The sequence below is a fragment of the Stegastes partitus genome, unplaced genomic scaffold (genome assembly GCF_000690725.1).
Source record: "Stegastes partitus isolate 25-593 unplaced genomic scaffold, Stegastes_partitus-1.0.2 Scaffold30, whole genome shotgun sequence".
NCBI lineage: Eukaryota > Metazoa > Chordata > Actinopteri > Pomacentridae > Stegastes > Stegastes partitus.
This window is the reverse complement of record NW_007577761.1, coordinates 58,538-76,389: the sequence shown is the minus strand read 5'-3', so window position 1 is coordinate 76,389 and position 17,852 is coordinate 58,538. Positions and strand designations below refer to the sequence as shown.

The following is a 17,852-nucleotide window of genomic DNA, read 5'->3' as shown; positions in this document are numbered from 1 at the left end:
GTTTTCACCAAAGGGATCAATAAAGTTCTATCCTAGTTTAAAATTTGCCTTATTGGGTTCTTCAGTGGGTTGCAAGGTGGCTCAACGTGGGTTCTCTCCGGGTTCTCCGGCTTCCCAAAAACATGTTGAGGTTAATTGATGATTCTAAATTGTCCGTAGGTGTGAATGTGAGTGTGCTTGGTTGTCTGTCTCTAAGTGTAGCCCTGTGATAGACTGGTGACCTGTCCAAGTGTCCCCCTTCACCTTAAGTCAGCTGGGATAGACTCCAGTCCCCCGCAACCCTAGTGAGGACTGAGTGGTGTATAAATAATGGATGGATGGGTTCTTCAGTGTTCATTGTTGGTAAGTTGTTTCACTTTGTCATGGCTTTTTACAATACAGATCTGCACACTGCTCCAGGAGCAGGATCTAGTTAATAACTAGATAACTCCTAGTAACCTGCCTGGTAGTTTGACAACGTCGGTCTCTCATATAATTCATTACTGATTGCAGACAGTTTGGTTGTTCAGCTCATTAGAAGCTTAAAGTCCTGATTACTTGCAAACAAATGTCACCCACAAAATAAATGTTAAAAGTTTTTTTAATTAGAAAAGATGTGATTCTTGCCAAAAATGTTCTCTGTTACCAACTACTTTGATTATAATGTGCAAATGATGTTCTTGGAAATAGTGACGAATGTCATGACAGACAGTTTCTCAGAGTCAAAAGTGACAAAATGAAACATGTTTTGTCTTCATTTCTCCAAACTTTTACATTTATTATTGTGGAATGCAAAGAAAACCAGAATATATTCACATTTTAATCAACATAGAAGCAGAGAGCAGCGATTGCGTTGGCATTTTGGGTCTAAAAATGACTTCAAATATGTACCAACTGTTTGTCAGCAAGTTTCCAGCTAATTGTTTCAGTTGTGGGCTGCAGGGTGGTGCAATTGGTTAGCACTGTTGCCTCGCAGCAAGAAGGTCGCCAGTTCGCGTCCAGGGTGTCCCCTGCCTTCGCCTTAAGTCAGCTGAGATAGGCTCCAGCCCCCCACGATCCTAGTGAGGATTAAGCGGTGTATAGATAGTGGATGGATGGATGTTTCAGTTGTAGTTTTGAGTAGTAGACAAATTTAGGAAAATATACCTAATGGCATGTCCATGTAAGTTGCACAAAGCAGCCACAGCAAGGAGGGAGGGATCCTTAAAGAATTGTACTTTATACTCTCAGATGGGCCCGAGAGGATGTTTTCATGCGTATACTAAACAGGACAACAAGCTGGAAAGGCATGAAAACACCATTTGATTTGATGCCATCTTTGATAATTATTGATTTTTTAATATAAATATTCTGCGGTTTGCTGTGTTGACAGTGTCTCCTATTAGGGCTGCAGGATCATTACACTCCGGGTGACTCTACAGCCTGAGAGTCCTGATCCACAAATCCCTCTGAATCCACTCCAGCTTTTCCCACTGCCTCTTTTTTTAAAAACCACCTCTACTTTGGAGCAGTGAAAAACACACCAGCATTAGGGCAGCAGATGACCCGGCGCAGCAGCGAGGAGCACAACAGTCCTCTCTAACAAATGAAAGGATGGGGGGCATCAGCAGCAGCAGCAGCTGAATTCACACCAACCGGATCAGGGGCCGAGGCCAGAGCGCCGCTTTCTGCTCACTCTTGGGCGACTTTTGTCGGATTTATTCAGCGGTCCGCAACAACATGCCATTTGCCAAAAGAGTCGTGGAACCTCAGTTACTGTGCAGGTATCAAATCCCCAACGAGGAGGGTCTGGTTTTCGAGGATCTGATCTCCATCAGTAATGTGGCTCTGTCTCGGACCCTGCGGCAGCTGTCGGACCTGGCCAAACATGCCTGCTCCATATTCCAGGAGCTGGAAAACGACCTCACGTCCACCAACCAGCGGGTCAGGGGGCTGCAGAGTAAGATCAGCCACCTCCAGCAGACCTGCTCCGAGTTGGACCCCAAACAGGAGGCAGTGCGTAAGTACAGATCTGTTTTACTCTGGAGCTGCGTCCAGCGCGCGTCTTGGAGAGGAAACTGCAGGAGGAGGCGAAGTTTTCCATCAATGACCTCTGTACACAAACAGATTCATAAAGAAGTGAAGGGCAGCGTGCTGTGAAATCAGTCCAGAAATGCACTTTAAACCCTCCGAAGTTGCGGTGAAGTCGCTTTTGTGCGCCACCAAGGCTTAATAATCCACTTTATTTGGTGTGACACTTTCTATTTCATGTGTCGTATTTTCTTTTTCATTACATAATTTGAGCCGCAAATGAGTATTTCCTTCGCAGTTTTGGTGCACATGAGTCAGTGCTGGAGGACTTGCGCTCATGTTTCCATGTCTTCCCACGCTGAGGGGCGTGTGACAGTCTGGCTGTCCAGACCTCATGCCAGCAGCCACTTAACGCCACCTATTACTAGAACTCACTCAGGAACCGTCCTTCTCTGTCTAGAAGCTGCAGCCTTTAAAGTTTGGAAACTGCAGCGAAGTTAAATTGAACTTTGACAGTTACGCACAGATTCGTTCAGGGAGCAAGTTGCCTTTTCGGGTGTTTCTAATTTTCACCTTTTTGGGGGCACGTTTAAAGTCCAGCAAATGCCAGTGTGTTATGATTGGTGAAAGACACAGACCTCTGCTGGGGGCTGATTCCCACTAATCTGACCTCTCGGTGTCTCTGGGGCGTTTGAAAGTTGTATTGAACTTTGCTTAACCACCAGTAAGAATTCATTACCCTGATAACACAGCATGCAGCCATCCCCTGGCTCTTTTAATCTCTCACACCCCCTCCCCACCACACACACACACACACACACACACACAGTCACAACCCATTATGTGTGTGTGTGTCTCCAGTCAGGAAAACCTGTGTTCCTCTTCTCCTCTCCACCTCCCAAAATTATCCATCTCCGGAACAAGTTTGTGCCTCAGCGTGGACATACCCCAGTGGATTTACTTCCGCCTTTTCCTTTTTTTAAGTCGAGGTTCAGCAAGTCCCTGCATGTCCCCCCCTCAGACCCTTCGCTTCCTGTGGTCTGTGAATGGGTTACTTTGCCTTAAGGTATTTATGTGTGGGGACTGATAGCACCAGACCCTTCTTAAAGCCAATTTAAACCTGGAGATGTCTGCAGAGATTTAGTTGTTCCTTCTGCAAATGCCTGCTCTGGCTGTTTGAAGCAGGGCTGCTGGCTTACTTTTTATGCTGCCGTGCATCATGTTGAATGCAGTTAGAATAAGATGCACATTTTGCACAGTTGTGAGTCGTCCTGGTTGAGGGTTGTCATGACGCTGTAAATGAAAGGCAGGTAAATTTGCACTTCAGCCTTCAAGCGGCTTCATCTAATCAGTTCCAATTTGAACTAGATGGTTAAAAGTGTTACTGGATGACTGTTTGTGATCCACTGATCCTCCAGGTTTCTCAGTTCAACCAGCCTCCATTCAGAATTTAGCTAAATTAAAGTAAATGCAGCATCACTGTGGTCAAAGCTGCACTTTTCAATTGACTCCTCACATTTAAGTTTTGTTGTTTCCTGTGTGGACGTCACCACAGAGAGCCACATCCAATTGACATGTTTCAGCTTCTAGTTCATCCATGGAGGCCATAATATTACTGGATGAAAGGATATCAAATCCCTTCGTGCCACATGTTGTCGTGCAGGAGATCTTGCGTGCTGGGTTTCCGGATAACCCCCTTTTTCTCTCTTTTTTTTGTTTTTGCCTGGAAAAGCCTAATTACTCTTAATTGTGCTTTTCATATTAATGGTGTCAGGGGTAGCCTTAAACAACAGTAGCCCCCCCACACCTCGCCTCATCTGAATGACAATCGGTGTAAATGGAGCAGGTCAAGGCACGGAGAGCCCAGTGGGTGGGGGCGGGCCTTCGTGATGCGGCTGCCAGAGGACGACACCGCTGCAGATTCATATTGAATTATGTGTCAGATGATCACAATCAGATGTCGGGAAGGTGTCACTCGTGCTGCCTCTCATTAACACCCCGCTGGTTATGAAGAGTTCATCTGGTGGTGATTTAGACAAACATCATTCGAGTTGTTGTTTCATATTGCGACATCCTCTGGTGCTGCAGGTTTTCATATGCTGGGCGAGACACATTTGGGTCAAAGGACTTGCAGTGTTTCTCTTTCGCTTTTGGTTCATCTCGTGTTGAGCTTTTCATCCACTATCAGCAACAGAGGTCTGCTTTGTGCTCTCGGAAGTCTTAAGCGACACTCCGACTGTCTGTGATTTATTGACACGACTATTTATACCAGAGAATCCTGCTAAACAATTCAAGATGCACTTCAAAATATCACAGCAGAGATGAAAACTCAAAACTAAAAAGCTCTTTTCTTTTAGGTAATCTAATGATCCCAATCCATGCCAAAATACTCCTTCTTCCTCTTTTATCCTCCGTCTCGCAAACACACCAGGCGCCTGGCATATATCCCTCAGCCCTGTGTTTGGACAGCTCTCCTGTGACACCCCATCAATGTCTGCGTTGGACTGCCATCAGAGCTCCTCAGGCAGGCCAGGCGCTGCAGTGCCGTCCCGTGTTAGAGCACTCTGCTGGGTTTTAAGTTACACAGTGTGGAGGGGGAGCTGTAATACTTGTGGCGGCAAGTGGCCCTCTGGCTTTTCTGGTACACGAGCACATGGCTGGCAGTTTACCACATTCCTCATACAGACCGTGCCAGAGACGGACTCACAATATACCAAAAAGAGGAAAACAGTAGTCGCACGGCACCACAGAGCAAAACAGAGTGAAACTCCACACAGTGATGATTCTCTCCACGTGGACACTAGAGCAGGGTGTCACTGAATCTGAAGTGTTGCAAACTGTCTTATTTGACACATTTCATTCTGCTTTCCCCTCCTGTGCTGCTGTCTTTGTGTTTCCATGTCTCCTTCACTGCAGCAAACAACAACAACAAGCTCCACACAGCAAGTTTTGCCAAAGATTTGGATTGTGCAGTCAGGCAACCATGCTAGTTTTTTTTCCTGTGAATTAGCCATTTGCATGCAAATATTCCACCTGAACAAGTTCCCCTGTCACTATTTTGCAGGGACACCGTTGCTGCATCCTGGGCTTAGCGTCTCGCAAGATGATTACGATTGATTTAAAGAAATGCAAACAAGCTTCGTCCCAGAATGATGATTTGGTGCAGCCAGCCACAGTGCAGTGAAGATAAGTCCGACAACGTGAGGCTAGAAAGTGATAAGATGTGTTGTAGTAGTTGTAGTATTACAACATAAACCTTCAGTTAAACCGTGAAGTGCTTTGAACTGTGGCTAAATGGGATTTCTTTCACACTTGTTTAAAAAAAAAAGAGAAAAACTGGAATTCCAAGTAATTTCCAGAGAAAAATAGGTTGCAATTGAATACCACAGTGGAGCAGGCTGGATCACTATCTTATCTTGTAGATTTCTGCGTTGATGCGGCTGCTAACAAGTGTGTCGTGTTCACAAGTCTTTGCACACACTGGGGATTTTCCTCGGGAATAATAAATTAATTAACCTGCTTCTTCTGAAATTACTTATGACTACATTTCTGTCGAAAGCAGTCATCCAGAACGTCTGAACTGAGAGAAATCAGGTCACGCAGCACCTTGATTCATCCACAGAACACCTTATGTAACATGTAAGACAGCGGCCTGCAGCGGTTACACTTTCTCACTCTTCTGCTGCGAGCTGCTTGAGGCTTTTCTTCTGTGCCGTTTTTGTTCCACCTGCTTTAACAACTCGAGACAAAACATTGAGGACCGTGTAGCTATGCTCTGCAGTTACCGTCCTTCCTCGTCTCTGGATTTCACTCCAGCCTTCTTCTGCTTCGTGCAGCTTCTGGAATTAAGAGTTTCAGTGGACGGCAGCAGCGGCAGCAGCAGTAGTGCGACTTTAAACTCCACTGAAGCAGCTTAGAGCAGGAAGCCACATTAGCCGGGTGACAGCTCTTCGCTTCTGCATTTCATTGACCCACTCTGGCCATTACTGCGACTTTGATTCACTAAGTGAGGCCGCATCGACGAGTCAGCGCTCACTCCATCCGAGGTCAACACACGTCGGTCGCGGCAGAGCTTCAGATAATGCAGGAATGAAAATGTTTTGTCAGTGAATGAAATCAGATTCTATCGGTGACATTCTCACTTGTGAGTCCACTTTTATTTGAGTTGAATATATGTGTGTGAAGGAAAAATGCTCAGAGAAAGGACAGATATCAGTGCATCTTGGATCAGGAGCTGCTGCCTCTCTTTTCTCTTTCATTATCAGAACCACATGCATATTTGTGCAGGTCCAGACAACCTGCCATTGATATAGTACCCCTGCTAATTATAGAGCAGGTTTCAAAGACTTTGCTCACTCATTCCTGCACCAGCCCCCTCTTTCCTCCTGCTCCCAGACAGACACTGACAAAGCCTAGACAGCCTTGATGCAGGGGCTCGTTGTTTTCACTCAACTGTCATATAGCTGATGTCATATCTTTCTGCTTCCTCAGGGCTTATATATCCAGCGCTCTGACTTTGCATTTTTCAGGACCTGAGTATGAACAAAGTATGAAGCCACAAGCAAACTAGGACGGAGGTTTTTCTCAGTCTTCTGCATCAGCCGGGTCTCCGTAATACATTTTAAACAAATTTCGAAACAGTGCATCGGAAAAAGTTGATGGAAACGGCCACAATTTCAAGGTGGCTTTTGAATTTTTTAAAAAAGAGTGCACTTAATGGGAGATTTCTATATTTTCTGAATAAGTTCTGACATGGAGAACATTTAACACCTAAGTGATTCCAATTCTTTCATCGTCTTCACTTCCGGACACCATGAAACATGGCCAATACAAGAATAGAATAGAATTATTTTTATTGATCCCCCATTGGGGGAAATTTACATGCCACAGCAGCATCCAAAATATAGAAAAGAAAGTGCAAGGAAATAATAATTAAGTAATAAAATAAGTACGTACACAATATGACAAAAAAAACAACAACATTGAATTAAAAAGAAAGAAAGAAAGAAAAAAAGAAAGAAAGAAACAGATTGTTCAATAAACAAGGTGACATGAAAGAATAATTGCACCTTTTCTGATAACCTATTTAAAATTTTCTCTTGTAAATAGCAAACAACTGGTTTTGTTTCCAGAGTTGTGCCAAAACCTGATTTTAGCCCCCTAAAGCATGAGAGTAATATCCCTCAATATATATAAGATAAACTTCATTAATCCCGATGGAAATTCCTGAAATATGCGTCTACAGCTGCTGTTATCTGGCTGATGTAGTCATTACAAGGCCACACAACTTAATGCCTGTAATATCAAATGTGAAACCTTTACAGTAACCGAATAACTGTGATATCCTCAGTTTTTTTTTTTTAGCGTGGCACGATATTTATTGATTATTGGCATGATTATAGTATTATTTCCAATGTTGAAGCTGCAGTTCTTGTTTATATTCTCCCTAAACAGGAATAACTTCTTCTCCTCTGTTTAATCCGACCATGTAGCTTATAGCACCACCTTCTGAATAATTATGGAAAGAATTGCGTTTTCTTTTTAGCTTCTGCAACATTTTTAAAAGTTTTCTTCAAATTTGCTGGACACACACGGAAACATGTCTATTGACGACTGAACTGAAAGTTTCCCGTTCACCAGTTCACCGTTCTACATTAACTCTGTGTGCGTCCCCCCCCCCCCACCACCACCGGCCTGCCATTGAAGTGGTTTTCTGCTGAACTGTTCTGTCAAGTCAAGCATTCCAAAAAGCCAGTGACCAGGAAACCACAGTGCTTGCATGCACTTTTGGGACCTCATGACCCCCCCCTACCCCGCCCCACCTACACACATGCTCCCTAAAATTGACTTGGTGTCATTAGGGGGAGTCTGGAGGGAAAAAACCGGAGGCTGAGTTTGTTTATGAAAGGAGACGTTTTGTTAAAATTAAGCTTTCTCATTGCTTTGCTTGAGGGAAACGTGTGAGTTATTACACTTTGCATTCCTGCGGTGGGACCCTCCACGAGAGCAAGTGCTCCTGAGTGCGTCGCCTGAAACCCTTCTGCTGGTCGTCTGTATATTTTCAGGTGCAGAGGCTAACATTTGCGTTCAGGGCCTCTCTACCGGAGCTCCTGTTTGTGTAATGTCATGCTCCTCATGAGGAAGTCGAGCTCCAGTTTGTTGTTGGCAACTGTTGATTGTTTTTCTTCTGCAGAAATCAGGAGCTGTGATAAGATACAGTATCACTCAGCCCCGAGGTGCGCATGTGAGCGTCTCTCCCACACAAACACATTTATTAAATAGCATTCCCCGGCAGTCATTCCTCTTTATGGAGTTCTGAGTTCGGGGTCGAGGCACTGGGGCCACAACTCAAGCCTGTCCTGAAGTAGAGGTAGGGGGCAAATTCATCTACCCCCCCCTGACCTCAAAAAGCCTGCTGACCTCCCAACCCCCCCTCCCCTCCCCTCCACACACCCCATCAAAACACAAAAGAGCAAACACAGCCGCCTCCATCTTGCTTATCACTTGCCCTCTAAAGACTTGACCGGCCAATTAGAGCGGATTTAACGTTTGACATGATACTGAATAGCCACAGGTCAGCAGCAGAGCGGCAAAAGCCAGAGCAGGGCCAGGTCTGATTAAACTGTCAGAGCCGACTCAATGAGGTAAACAAAGACTTTCAACCTGGTTGTCTGGTTGTCACTGTTGGCTGCAGACGAACTGAGCCGCGAACAGCTGCATGGCTACTTTTGGATTTTTTTTTTTTTTGTCCTTAACGTCCTCTAGTTTTAGGAGGTTGACTCAGGCTACATTCACACAAGTAGATTTAGATTCTAGCACACATGACTTCTGCTGTGCTGTTAATTAGACTGTTAATTATTGTTAGACTATTAGATCAGGGTCCATACTACAGCACATAAAACAGAGACTTTGGGAAACACTGCTGAGCACATTTTCGTTTGAATATTTGGGGTTGCATTTTAGTCTGGACGGACAGAAACAGAAATTTTGGAAACAATTACTTTCTGATTAGGTTTTATTTAATGATTCATTTACTGATCGATGAAACAAAGACATGAACCTTAACTACTGGTGGTTATCTCAACATTTCCAGTATTTCCAGCATCGACACTGTGACGTGTACGTGACGTCCTTGAAACACATCAACAACTTTACTTGCTGCTTGAAACATTTTCCTAAACTAATTTATACAAATAAAGTCTGTCTGATAGAATCTATTAGACGTCATGGATGCACTGAGTTGCGGGCTCGACACGTGCTCAGCAAAATAGCATGGAAGAAACACTGAAATGGAAGATGGTTGGTTGCAAAAGGAAACACAATATCAGTTGTGTGGGGATGTTTTAGCTACAGCAAGAATGACGCAGACCAAAAACAGGAACTCTATCAGCAGTGCATCGCCACAACATGAGGCAACACAACTAATTTGTTTGACCATTTAAATCAGCACCACAAAGCTCCGTGTTATGACTGCTGATCTGAATGGCATCCAAAGCAAAAACACTATTTTTTGGATGCCTTTGCCAGCGTTACACCATATGAGAACATTTCCAAATGTTTTTTTTGGACAGCTATTATTTATTTTTGATCCAGCCCTCCCCTATAAAACCACCTCAGTTGTTCTAGAATTCATTCTAATGGTTATTACATTCCTGTCATTTTTTATGTCATATTATAATATATATTGACACATTTTCCAGTCCTGTGCAGCCTTATTAGTAGCTGTTAAACTATGATATCAGACCATAGTTTTAGTTATTTCTGTTCTTTCTTCGTAGTATTTTCTACACCTAAACACCCACTCCCCTGCTTCCTGTTTATATCCGTGTTCCCAGATTACGTGAATGGTCATGTGATTAGCGTTTATAGGCAGGTTACTAGGCGTGGAGATAATTTCTGAAACTGTGGCTAAAATGCTCGTCTGTACGGAAATGAATGAGGCTGTACCCTCAAGTTTAAACCGTCCATTGAGCAGCACTAAAACAAACTCCCAATCAATGCTTGTTGTTTTATTATTCTTATTATCAATTTGTGTCTTAAACCAAGAAAGCAGCTCTCTTTCCTTCTTTTCTTAGTTCTTTAGCATCTATCTGAACATGTCGCTGTATCTCTGTATCTCTGTATCTCTGTACTGTAACTGAAACTACACAGATCAAGTAAATACACGTCTGACTTCAGGTTAAACTGACTTTACTGCAGCACACAGTTTACAACGCCTCACTGCATTCTTTTCCGTGGCAACCAGGAGAAATATTGACAGCTCAGAAGGCTATAAAACCATTGTCGGCCGGTCTTTGTCTCGCTTGTAGCCAGGAGCATTTCGTGCCACCTGTGTGGGTTTCCTCTGCTCACTCATTGTGTCTTTAAACGATGATATCCCACCCAGCTTTTGTGATCCTTCCTCCCAGACCACCTGCGTCACAAAGACAGATTTGAATATTAGACGGTGGAATGACTCTGAAGACACATCGAAGAGAAGATAAAAAGTCAAGTAAAGTTCCTCTAAACTGTCCTGTTGTTAGTCCGTGTGAATGGCTGGCTCACTATCTGCTGAGAGAGATTAGAAGGAAGCAGGAGATAAAGGATCTTAGACGCCGGTGGTGAGTCAGAGCCGTAAAAAAAAAAGCAGCTTTATATTAAGTAAATCCCCTCATGCTATTTGGAAGACTTTTCCTTTACCAATAAAAACGCTTTATGTTGCACTGAACTGCAGCGTATCACTGATCTGGGGTTCCAATATAAATGTCATGATGCACATTTCAAAACAATACTGTCATGCGATGCTACCTGAAATCTGAATAGACTGGATTATGGAGGAAATGTGAGCGAAAACCGAGCTGATGTTTTAACACATGTGAATTTGCAGCGGTTGCATGCAGGTGTTTAGGCTGGGATCTGACTGGAATGTGAACTCCCGTCTGCATACGAGCGCATGGATCAGCCAGGTTGAGTCTTTAAAGTTGAAAGAGCCTTTTCATCAATCATCCTACCATCACACGAGCGATGCATAAATAGAAAGCACCTGTTGAACATGAGGGTGTGTGTGAATGGAAGCCACGTCGGTTTAGACTAAGACTATAATATCTGCTGGATTTGTCTTTACATGCAGAGTTCCTAGTGTTATTTTAGCATAGCTTGACCGTTTCACTAAAACCCTCTAAATGATGGCTGAGCAATCAGAACCAGCACGGCAGGTCTGTCCAGCTTGTCTTCATATGTTGTTGAAGTGTGCTGCAGTGAAGAATCATCCTCAACATTTAGGAAGTGTAGAGGGTGGTATAGTTTTAGCCATTACAAAAGCAAAAACAGTGTGTTTATAGAATAGAATAGAATAGAATAGAATAGAATAGAATAGAATAGAACTTTATTGATCCCTCTGGTGCAAACCTCAAGGAAATTGTTTGTGCTCTAATGTAAGCTGTGATCATGAACATGTCCAGCCAACCAGTTTACCACCTACAGAATTAACAAACAATACTTCCAACGCCAAAGGCTGCATCATTACCTAACTAACTTTGTTTGTGACATTGCAGTTTGCATAAAAAAAAAAGAAAAAAAAGAAGCTCTGTTCAAAGACAAACAATCTCTGGATGAAATCAAAAATTCTGGCATTTGATAACAGCTCTGATATCATGTATGTTGTTGTCAGGTATGCATTTAAGGCCTTCTGTGCACTAATATGGATGTTTTTCTAAATGGATATTTTTTTCATCAAAATGATTATAATGTTGAAAAATATCTTTATCCAGAAGAATGCAAGAATGTCTACAAACTCTCGAACAAGCATGCCAGGGCAGTCGGCGAAGTGGTGCATCAGTGGCAAGTTAAGTTGTAAACTGGTACCTGCTAACCAAAGGTAAAGAAAAAGATTCACATCTGCTGTTGTTGCTTTTGTTTCAGGCACATTTTCATGACACAAAGCAGCATGGAGCATGTGGGAATTAAGAAGTCATGTCCACATGGATGCACATGAACCAGGGTTATTAAAAATCCTCACTTTTTGCTGCACTTGTGTACATTTATGCATGTTCATTTGCAAAATATTAGTATTGTAGTGGACAAGGCCTGAGACCCACTTTGCAAGTTTTATAACAAGTCAGCAGCAAACATTGAGGCAGCCTGCGACAGTCGCCCCACATGGAGCTGAAGTTAGCTTTATTAGCTCCAACAGGTTTGATAGATGATTCATAACTCCTTCAATCACAAGTTCCTCCACCACCGGTGCACACATCACTGTGGATGAATTCATAAAGAAACTTGTGCCATTTTGAATTTTAAACTGTCTTGTTCCTGACAAAGGTTTGTCTGATCTCCACATCCTTCCTCCACTCTGCTCACTTCTGTCACTTGAGCCCGAACCTCCTTTTCATGGTCTTATCTGCTCCCCTGCTGTGTTCGTAGCCTCTCTCTCTCTCTCTCTCTCTCTCTCTCTCTCTCTCTCTCTCTCTCTCATCGCACTGATTTGCACTTTTACTGCCAGCAGTAGAAGGCTGGTGGAGTGTTTGTGAACGAGCATCGCTGACCTGGATACAGAGGTTTTAGTGCTTGTGACACAAAATGTTGTCTTGAGGACTTGTGCTGCTTTTAAAATAAACAGTTTCATAGTGGAAATGTTCTGCACTTTAATGCCTCAGATATGATTTATGGGTGACCTGAGGCCTCCACACAGGTTTGTCCCCGGACAGGTCTGAGGTCGACTCTTCGCCTCATCGTTCTCTGAAACACACGTTTCAAGTTCACCCTCCTTTGGCTTTTATTCCTCCCTCCTTTATACCCTCCTCCTCTGGGACGTTTCCTCGCCATCCGGATTCATCTTTTATTCTTGCCAGTAATTTCTGTGCCTGCCCGCTCCCCCAGGCGTCTCTATCGCTCTCACTCATCTCACTATCCCAGTTTCTTATTTTGGGCTTCAGCCAGTCCCGCTCCCAGCAGCCCCACTGGGGAGAGACCATCCTGCTATAACAGCAAAAAAGTGCTGTGCCATAAAAATGGATGACCTGCTCTCCATAATGTTCTGCTTTTCAGCTCGTAGTGAAGCTAAATTAAACATTCACTGACCACCAATCAACCCATACAACTAATGATTTGTATGCAGAGTAAATCTTTCGGTTTAATATTTGATAGTTTCTCAGTGCTGTCGTATAAATCACTACAAAGGGCGTTTTTCTAAATGCGAGCACAGAATTTGTATAACAGGCTCCAGATTCAACGTTCTCAGAGTTTGCGGGACTTCACTGAAGTCAGATCAGTAATCAAATGTCCTCTTGGCTCAGCTTGAAAGCCGTAACATAGTTCATTTGATTTCCCAGTTAGTCCTTTCAGTTTCGTTGTGACCGGTGTGACTGACCACATGACACATCAAACTTCCACAGAGGCTGCAGCTTTTACCGTTAGGTATTGATGTATTACACAACAAGGAAATTCTTTATCATCAGTTGATCCAACATGTTTCCAAGAAATGGATTCTCACCCTGTAGACAGATCTGGTTACCGGTGTAAAGGTCGCACCCTTAGTGCTCACTGGGGAGTTCTGACTCGAGGGAACTTCCACTGACATCTGAGCACTGAAAACATGCATTGAATGAGACGCCGTATTGTTGCTTCTCCACAATGAGAGCACAGAAATAGTTAAATTCTCGGATTCCACCTGTTTAGATTCAAACATACTGTGTCATTATGCCTCTCCAGAACTGTGTGGAGCTGCTGTACTGTTAAACACCGGTGTAATCCTGCCATAAGCCGTGTTTACTGAACACTGGAGACGCCAAGAAGTAGTACAGTTCATCAGTAGTAAAGTGGAGGGATAAAACTCGTGTGTTGAGTTGCTTTGGATTGTTGGGAAGAGAGTGGAGGAATAAAGTGAAACGATATTTGGGACAAACCCAGTTTATATCCTTCATCAAAGCTGCTGTGGGGTTTTGTGATGATCTGCCCAGTCTGTGCTGGCAGACGCTCCACAGTCATCAGCTGCACAGCAACTTCCTGTAAGAGTTAATGTTTCATTTTTAGCTATACAAACGTAGATAAATCAGAATTTTCTCTGGTTTTCTACTCTTGCTGAAAGAGCAACAATAGCAAAAAGAAAACTTATGACATGCTTTTAAAAATGTCATTAGCTCTATGAAGGACAAGCTAATCACACTGAGTCTTCAAAGCAGCACGACGAATGGAATCTGCAGTACGAGATGGAAAGAACACTGTCGGGAAAACCACATGAATGTAGTGGTCAATAGTGAAACGCAGTACACTGTAAAAAATGAAGGGTTTTTTAAAAAAATTATTATTTTACAGTTTTGATTTAAATTTACAAATTGTGCCTTTTTTTTGTTAAATCTCAGATAATATCTTGCAAAAATCACAAGAAAAAATAGCCAACCCCCCCAACAAACTGTAAAAACAAACAAAATAAACAATCACAGAAGAAGTGTTATTTTCATATTAACTGTAAAAAAAAAAACAAAAAAAAAACAGGCCAAATTGTAAAATAAATAAATAAATAATAATAATAAAAAAAAAAAAGAATTCTGTACATATACTGAATCAGATTAAAAAATAAAAAAAAAAAAGAATTCTGTACATATACTGAATCAGATTGTAAAATCACAACTACATTTGTAACTGTTGTTTTACAAATTTTCATGTTTCATTAAACTGCAAATAATAGCTGTAGTAATAGTAAAATCACAGAAAAAAGTACTAATTTACATGCTAACCCTAAAAAATGGGCCAATACTTTAAATAGTGTTGATATCAAAAAATATATGAATGTATGTATATTTAGAGAGAGAATTTTTTTTTTTTTTTTAGAGATTTTCATTTGTTATTTTAAGATGTGTAACCTTAAATCAGCTAAAAATATCAATACCTTGTTGGTATTTGCAGGTATTTTCACCTTTTTTTTTTTTCTTTTTCTTTTTTTTTATACAGTCTTGATGACAGTACTCAGTGTTTTTTTTTCTAATGTCTTTTCTTTTTTGCTTTGGCTGCCAGATTTTCACTGTGTTTTTTACAGGATGACTTTTTTTCCTTTCTTTTACAGTGTACTCAGTAGAGAATAAGATTATCTGAATGCAGCCAAAAAGAACAAAGGTGACTTCAGACAGGTGGCAGGATTTGAATAGTCTTTTGATGCCAGTGTGTAAGGTGTAAAGCAACGATGCCAGAGGTCGTCAGAGCTGACAAAGAGTCCAGGTTTGTTTCTGTATGAAACATGACTCTGGCTTCATGAATAATTCTGCTGGCTTTTGTTACCTCGCACAAGTGAATGAATAACATTTTCGATTGGCTGAAACAAGATTTCAGTCGCTACAGTTGTGGCTTTGGCTTGTTTTCACTGTCAGACCCTGGAGAAAAGTTCCTGGAAATAACTTTTAATGGCGAGTCATTTATGGGAAATGCGAGGGCTGGTGACCACTGTTGCATCACAGGAGTAATGGAGGGTCAGCGCGCTCCGGATTGTCGCTGTATCTGAAGACGGAGTATTTCCTGCCTCAGGCTATATCTGAAACGGTGCTCAGGGGGAAAGTACCTAAAGGTGCTGCTGTGTTGTTGCCGCCTGAAAAGCTCCATCTGTTGGCCGGCAGCCCGGAGTTCCATGGAAGGTGTCTTTCATTAGAAGCACGGACTTTCATTTGCGCTCCATCCTCCTCCAGGAATACTGCTAAACTGTAACCAGACATCAGGGTTTGTTTGTGGGTTTCAGTGTGTTTGTAATATTTTCCTTTTATTGTGTGGGAAACTGAGATACTATGTGAAAGGCATTCGCTCTCCAACTCACCAACGTTATTGCTTGGCCCGACGTCTCCAAACAGTTCCCCACAGTGCGAAGTTTGTTTCTTTTACAAGACTGATTTTATGCATCTTATAATAAAAGTGATGCGTTGCAAATCCTGCCTCTGAGGGAGGACTTTGAGTGTCAGCGTGGTTGCATGGCTGCTTCACAGAAAATTTGATCAGGTTTATCTGTAGGGAGCAGCTGCATTATAAAGATGTCTACATTTTCTCTCAGTCATGTGATCAGAGAAGTGGATTGTTGTGGCTGTGTGGTATTTCTAGCTCAGGTACAAGTTTCAAAGCCTTTTCAGAATTTTGGAACAGACAAGTTAACCACATCCATCTGTGTTTGAGATGTTTGTCCTGCTATTTGCAGACTACAAATTTGACTAGATAGTATTTCAAAGGAGCCACAAATACATTTGCATTCAAACTCTGCTATATTTGTGATCAAATGTATCTCTGACTGTGTCTAAATGCAGGTTGACCGTTGACAGATTACTGCTCCAGGGCCTCTATTTGAAGAAATGGTTAACATTTCTTGTTGGCAAGTCAACCAAAACAACCACAAAGAGAAACTACCTAAAACAACTACAGAGTCACAAAAGTGCAACAAAGAGGAGGCAAACGACTGGAAAGAGAGTCAAAAAGACCAGAAAGAGATGCAAACTGTTGATGAACAGGTGCAGAGTGAACACAAATAGATGCTAATTGAATGAAAAGAAACCCTATCTGCAAGGAGATGCAAAACGACTACAAAGAGACTCATTCCAACTACGAAATAAACACAAATAAATGCAAAATAACTGCAATGGTGCACAAAATAACAGAAAGAGGTGAGAATTAAATGGAGATATGCAAAAACAAATACAAATGAATGCAACTATATAGAGTCACAAAACGAGTAAGAGTGGCAAACAACAATCATATTGTGAAAAGGTATGAAAGACGTGAACCACGTGGGCGGCTGTGGTTCAGGTGGTAGAGTGGTTGTCTACCACTGGTAGGACACCAGCGGTATAATCGCAAGGTTGATGGTCTGATCCTCTGCCCCTCCACAGTCGAAGTGTCCTTGGGCAAGACACTGAACCCAAAGTTGCGACCAATGGCAGGCAGCACCTTGCATGGCAGCTCTGTCACCATCGGTGTATGAATGTGTGTGTGAATGGGTGAATGAGAAAACATGGTGAAGTGTTTTGAGTGCCGCTAAGGTAGAAAAGCGCTATATAAGTGCAGTCCATTTACCATTTACCATTTAAAAAGAGATGCAAAATGAACACAAACAAATGCACAAATAAGTTCAGACATACACAATGACCAGAAAGAGATTAAAACTGACTAAAAAGGAATCACAAACAGATGCCAAACCAGTGCAAATAGAAGCAAAACAATGGCTGAAAAGATGCAAAACTGCAACAAAGACTCAAAACACATCAACTTTTGCAGTTGTTTTGTTACTCTTTCAGTTTAGGTGGGGGGCCTTTAAAAAGCCTGAGGCCCATTGTGTCCCAGTCTGTCCAGGGGTTTGAACGTTCACATCCCAGTGCATCCTCAATGCATTTTCACTGCAGCTACACCTGTGTTTACGGCTGTATCTTTGTGCCACACAAGGTGGCGTGAAGGAACCCTTCACCCACCAGCTGGTAAATGGACTCAAAGTGGACTTGTGTTAAATGATCCCTCTAACAAACAGATAAAGACACAAACAGAAACACATCTGACTATGATACAGACATAAAAGCGGCCGTGCAAATGAAATGGAAAGCAGGTCTTGACTGGCTGCCACGCTGAAACAGAGCGGCACTGGGGCGAAGGCCTACCCTCTTTGTGCAGCTGAGCTGCATGCCAGCTGGCCGGCTGCTGGGAAGTTTTGTGTGACTCATTACCTCTCCATTGAGGGACACAAAGACAAGGCGCGCTCACCCATCAGAGGTCGGAGTCTCCCAGCCTCCCCTGTTCACCTCAACGTGAGGTCAAGGTCAGGGCTCCCATGCTGAGACGACGCCTGGCAACTTCTCCGTCCGGCAGCCAGTCAGACGCAGAGATCTCCGTCACGTGATCGGTTTGAATGAGGCTGTCAGTTGGTAGTC

At 42.7% G+C, this 17,852-nt stretch overlaps 1 protein-coding gene across 1 annotated transcript in view; it reads left to right on the top strand.

The window, feature by feature from the left end:
- The first annotated feature begins 1,540 nt into the window (after positions 1-1,540).
- Positions 1,541-17,852, top strand: part of nhsa (Nance-Horan syndrome a (congenital cataracts and dental anomalies)) — a 74,163-nt gene continuing 57,851 nt past the window's right edge. Inside the window, exon 1 of the mRNA XM_008298737.1 lies at positions 1,541-1,978. Within this exon, the coding sequence (XP_008296959.1) occupies positions 1,699-1,978 (280 nt within the window). The 5' untranslated portion in view covers positions 1,541-1,698. The remainder of the gene's footprint in view (positions 1,979-17,852) is intronic.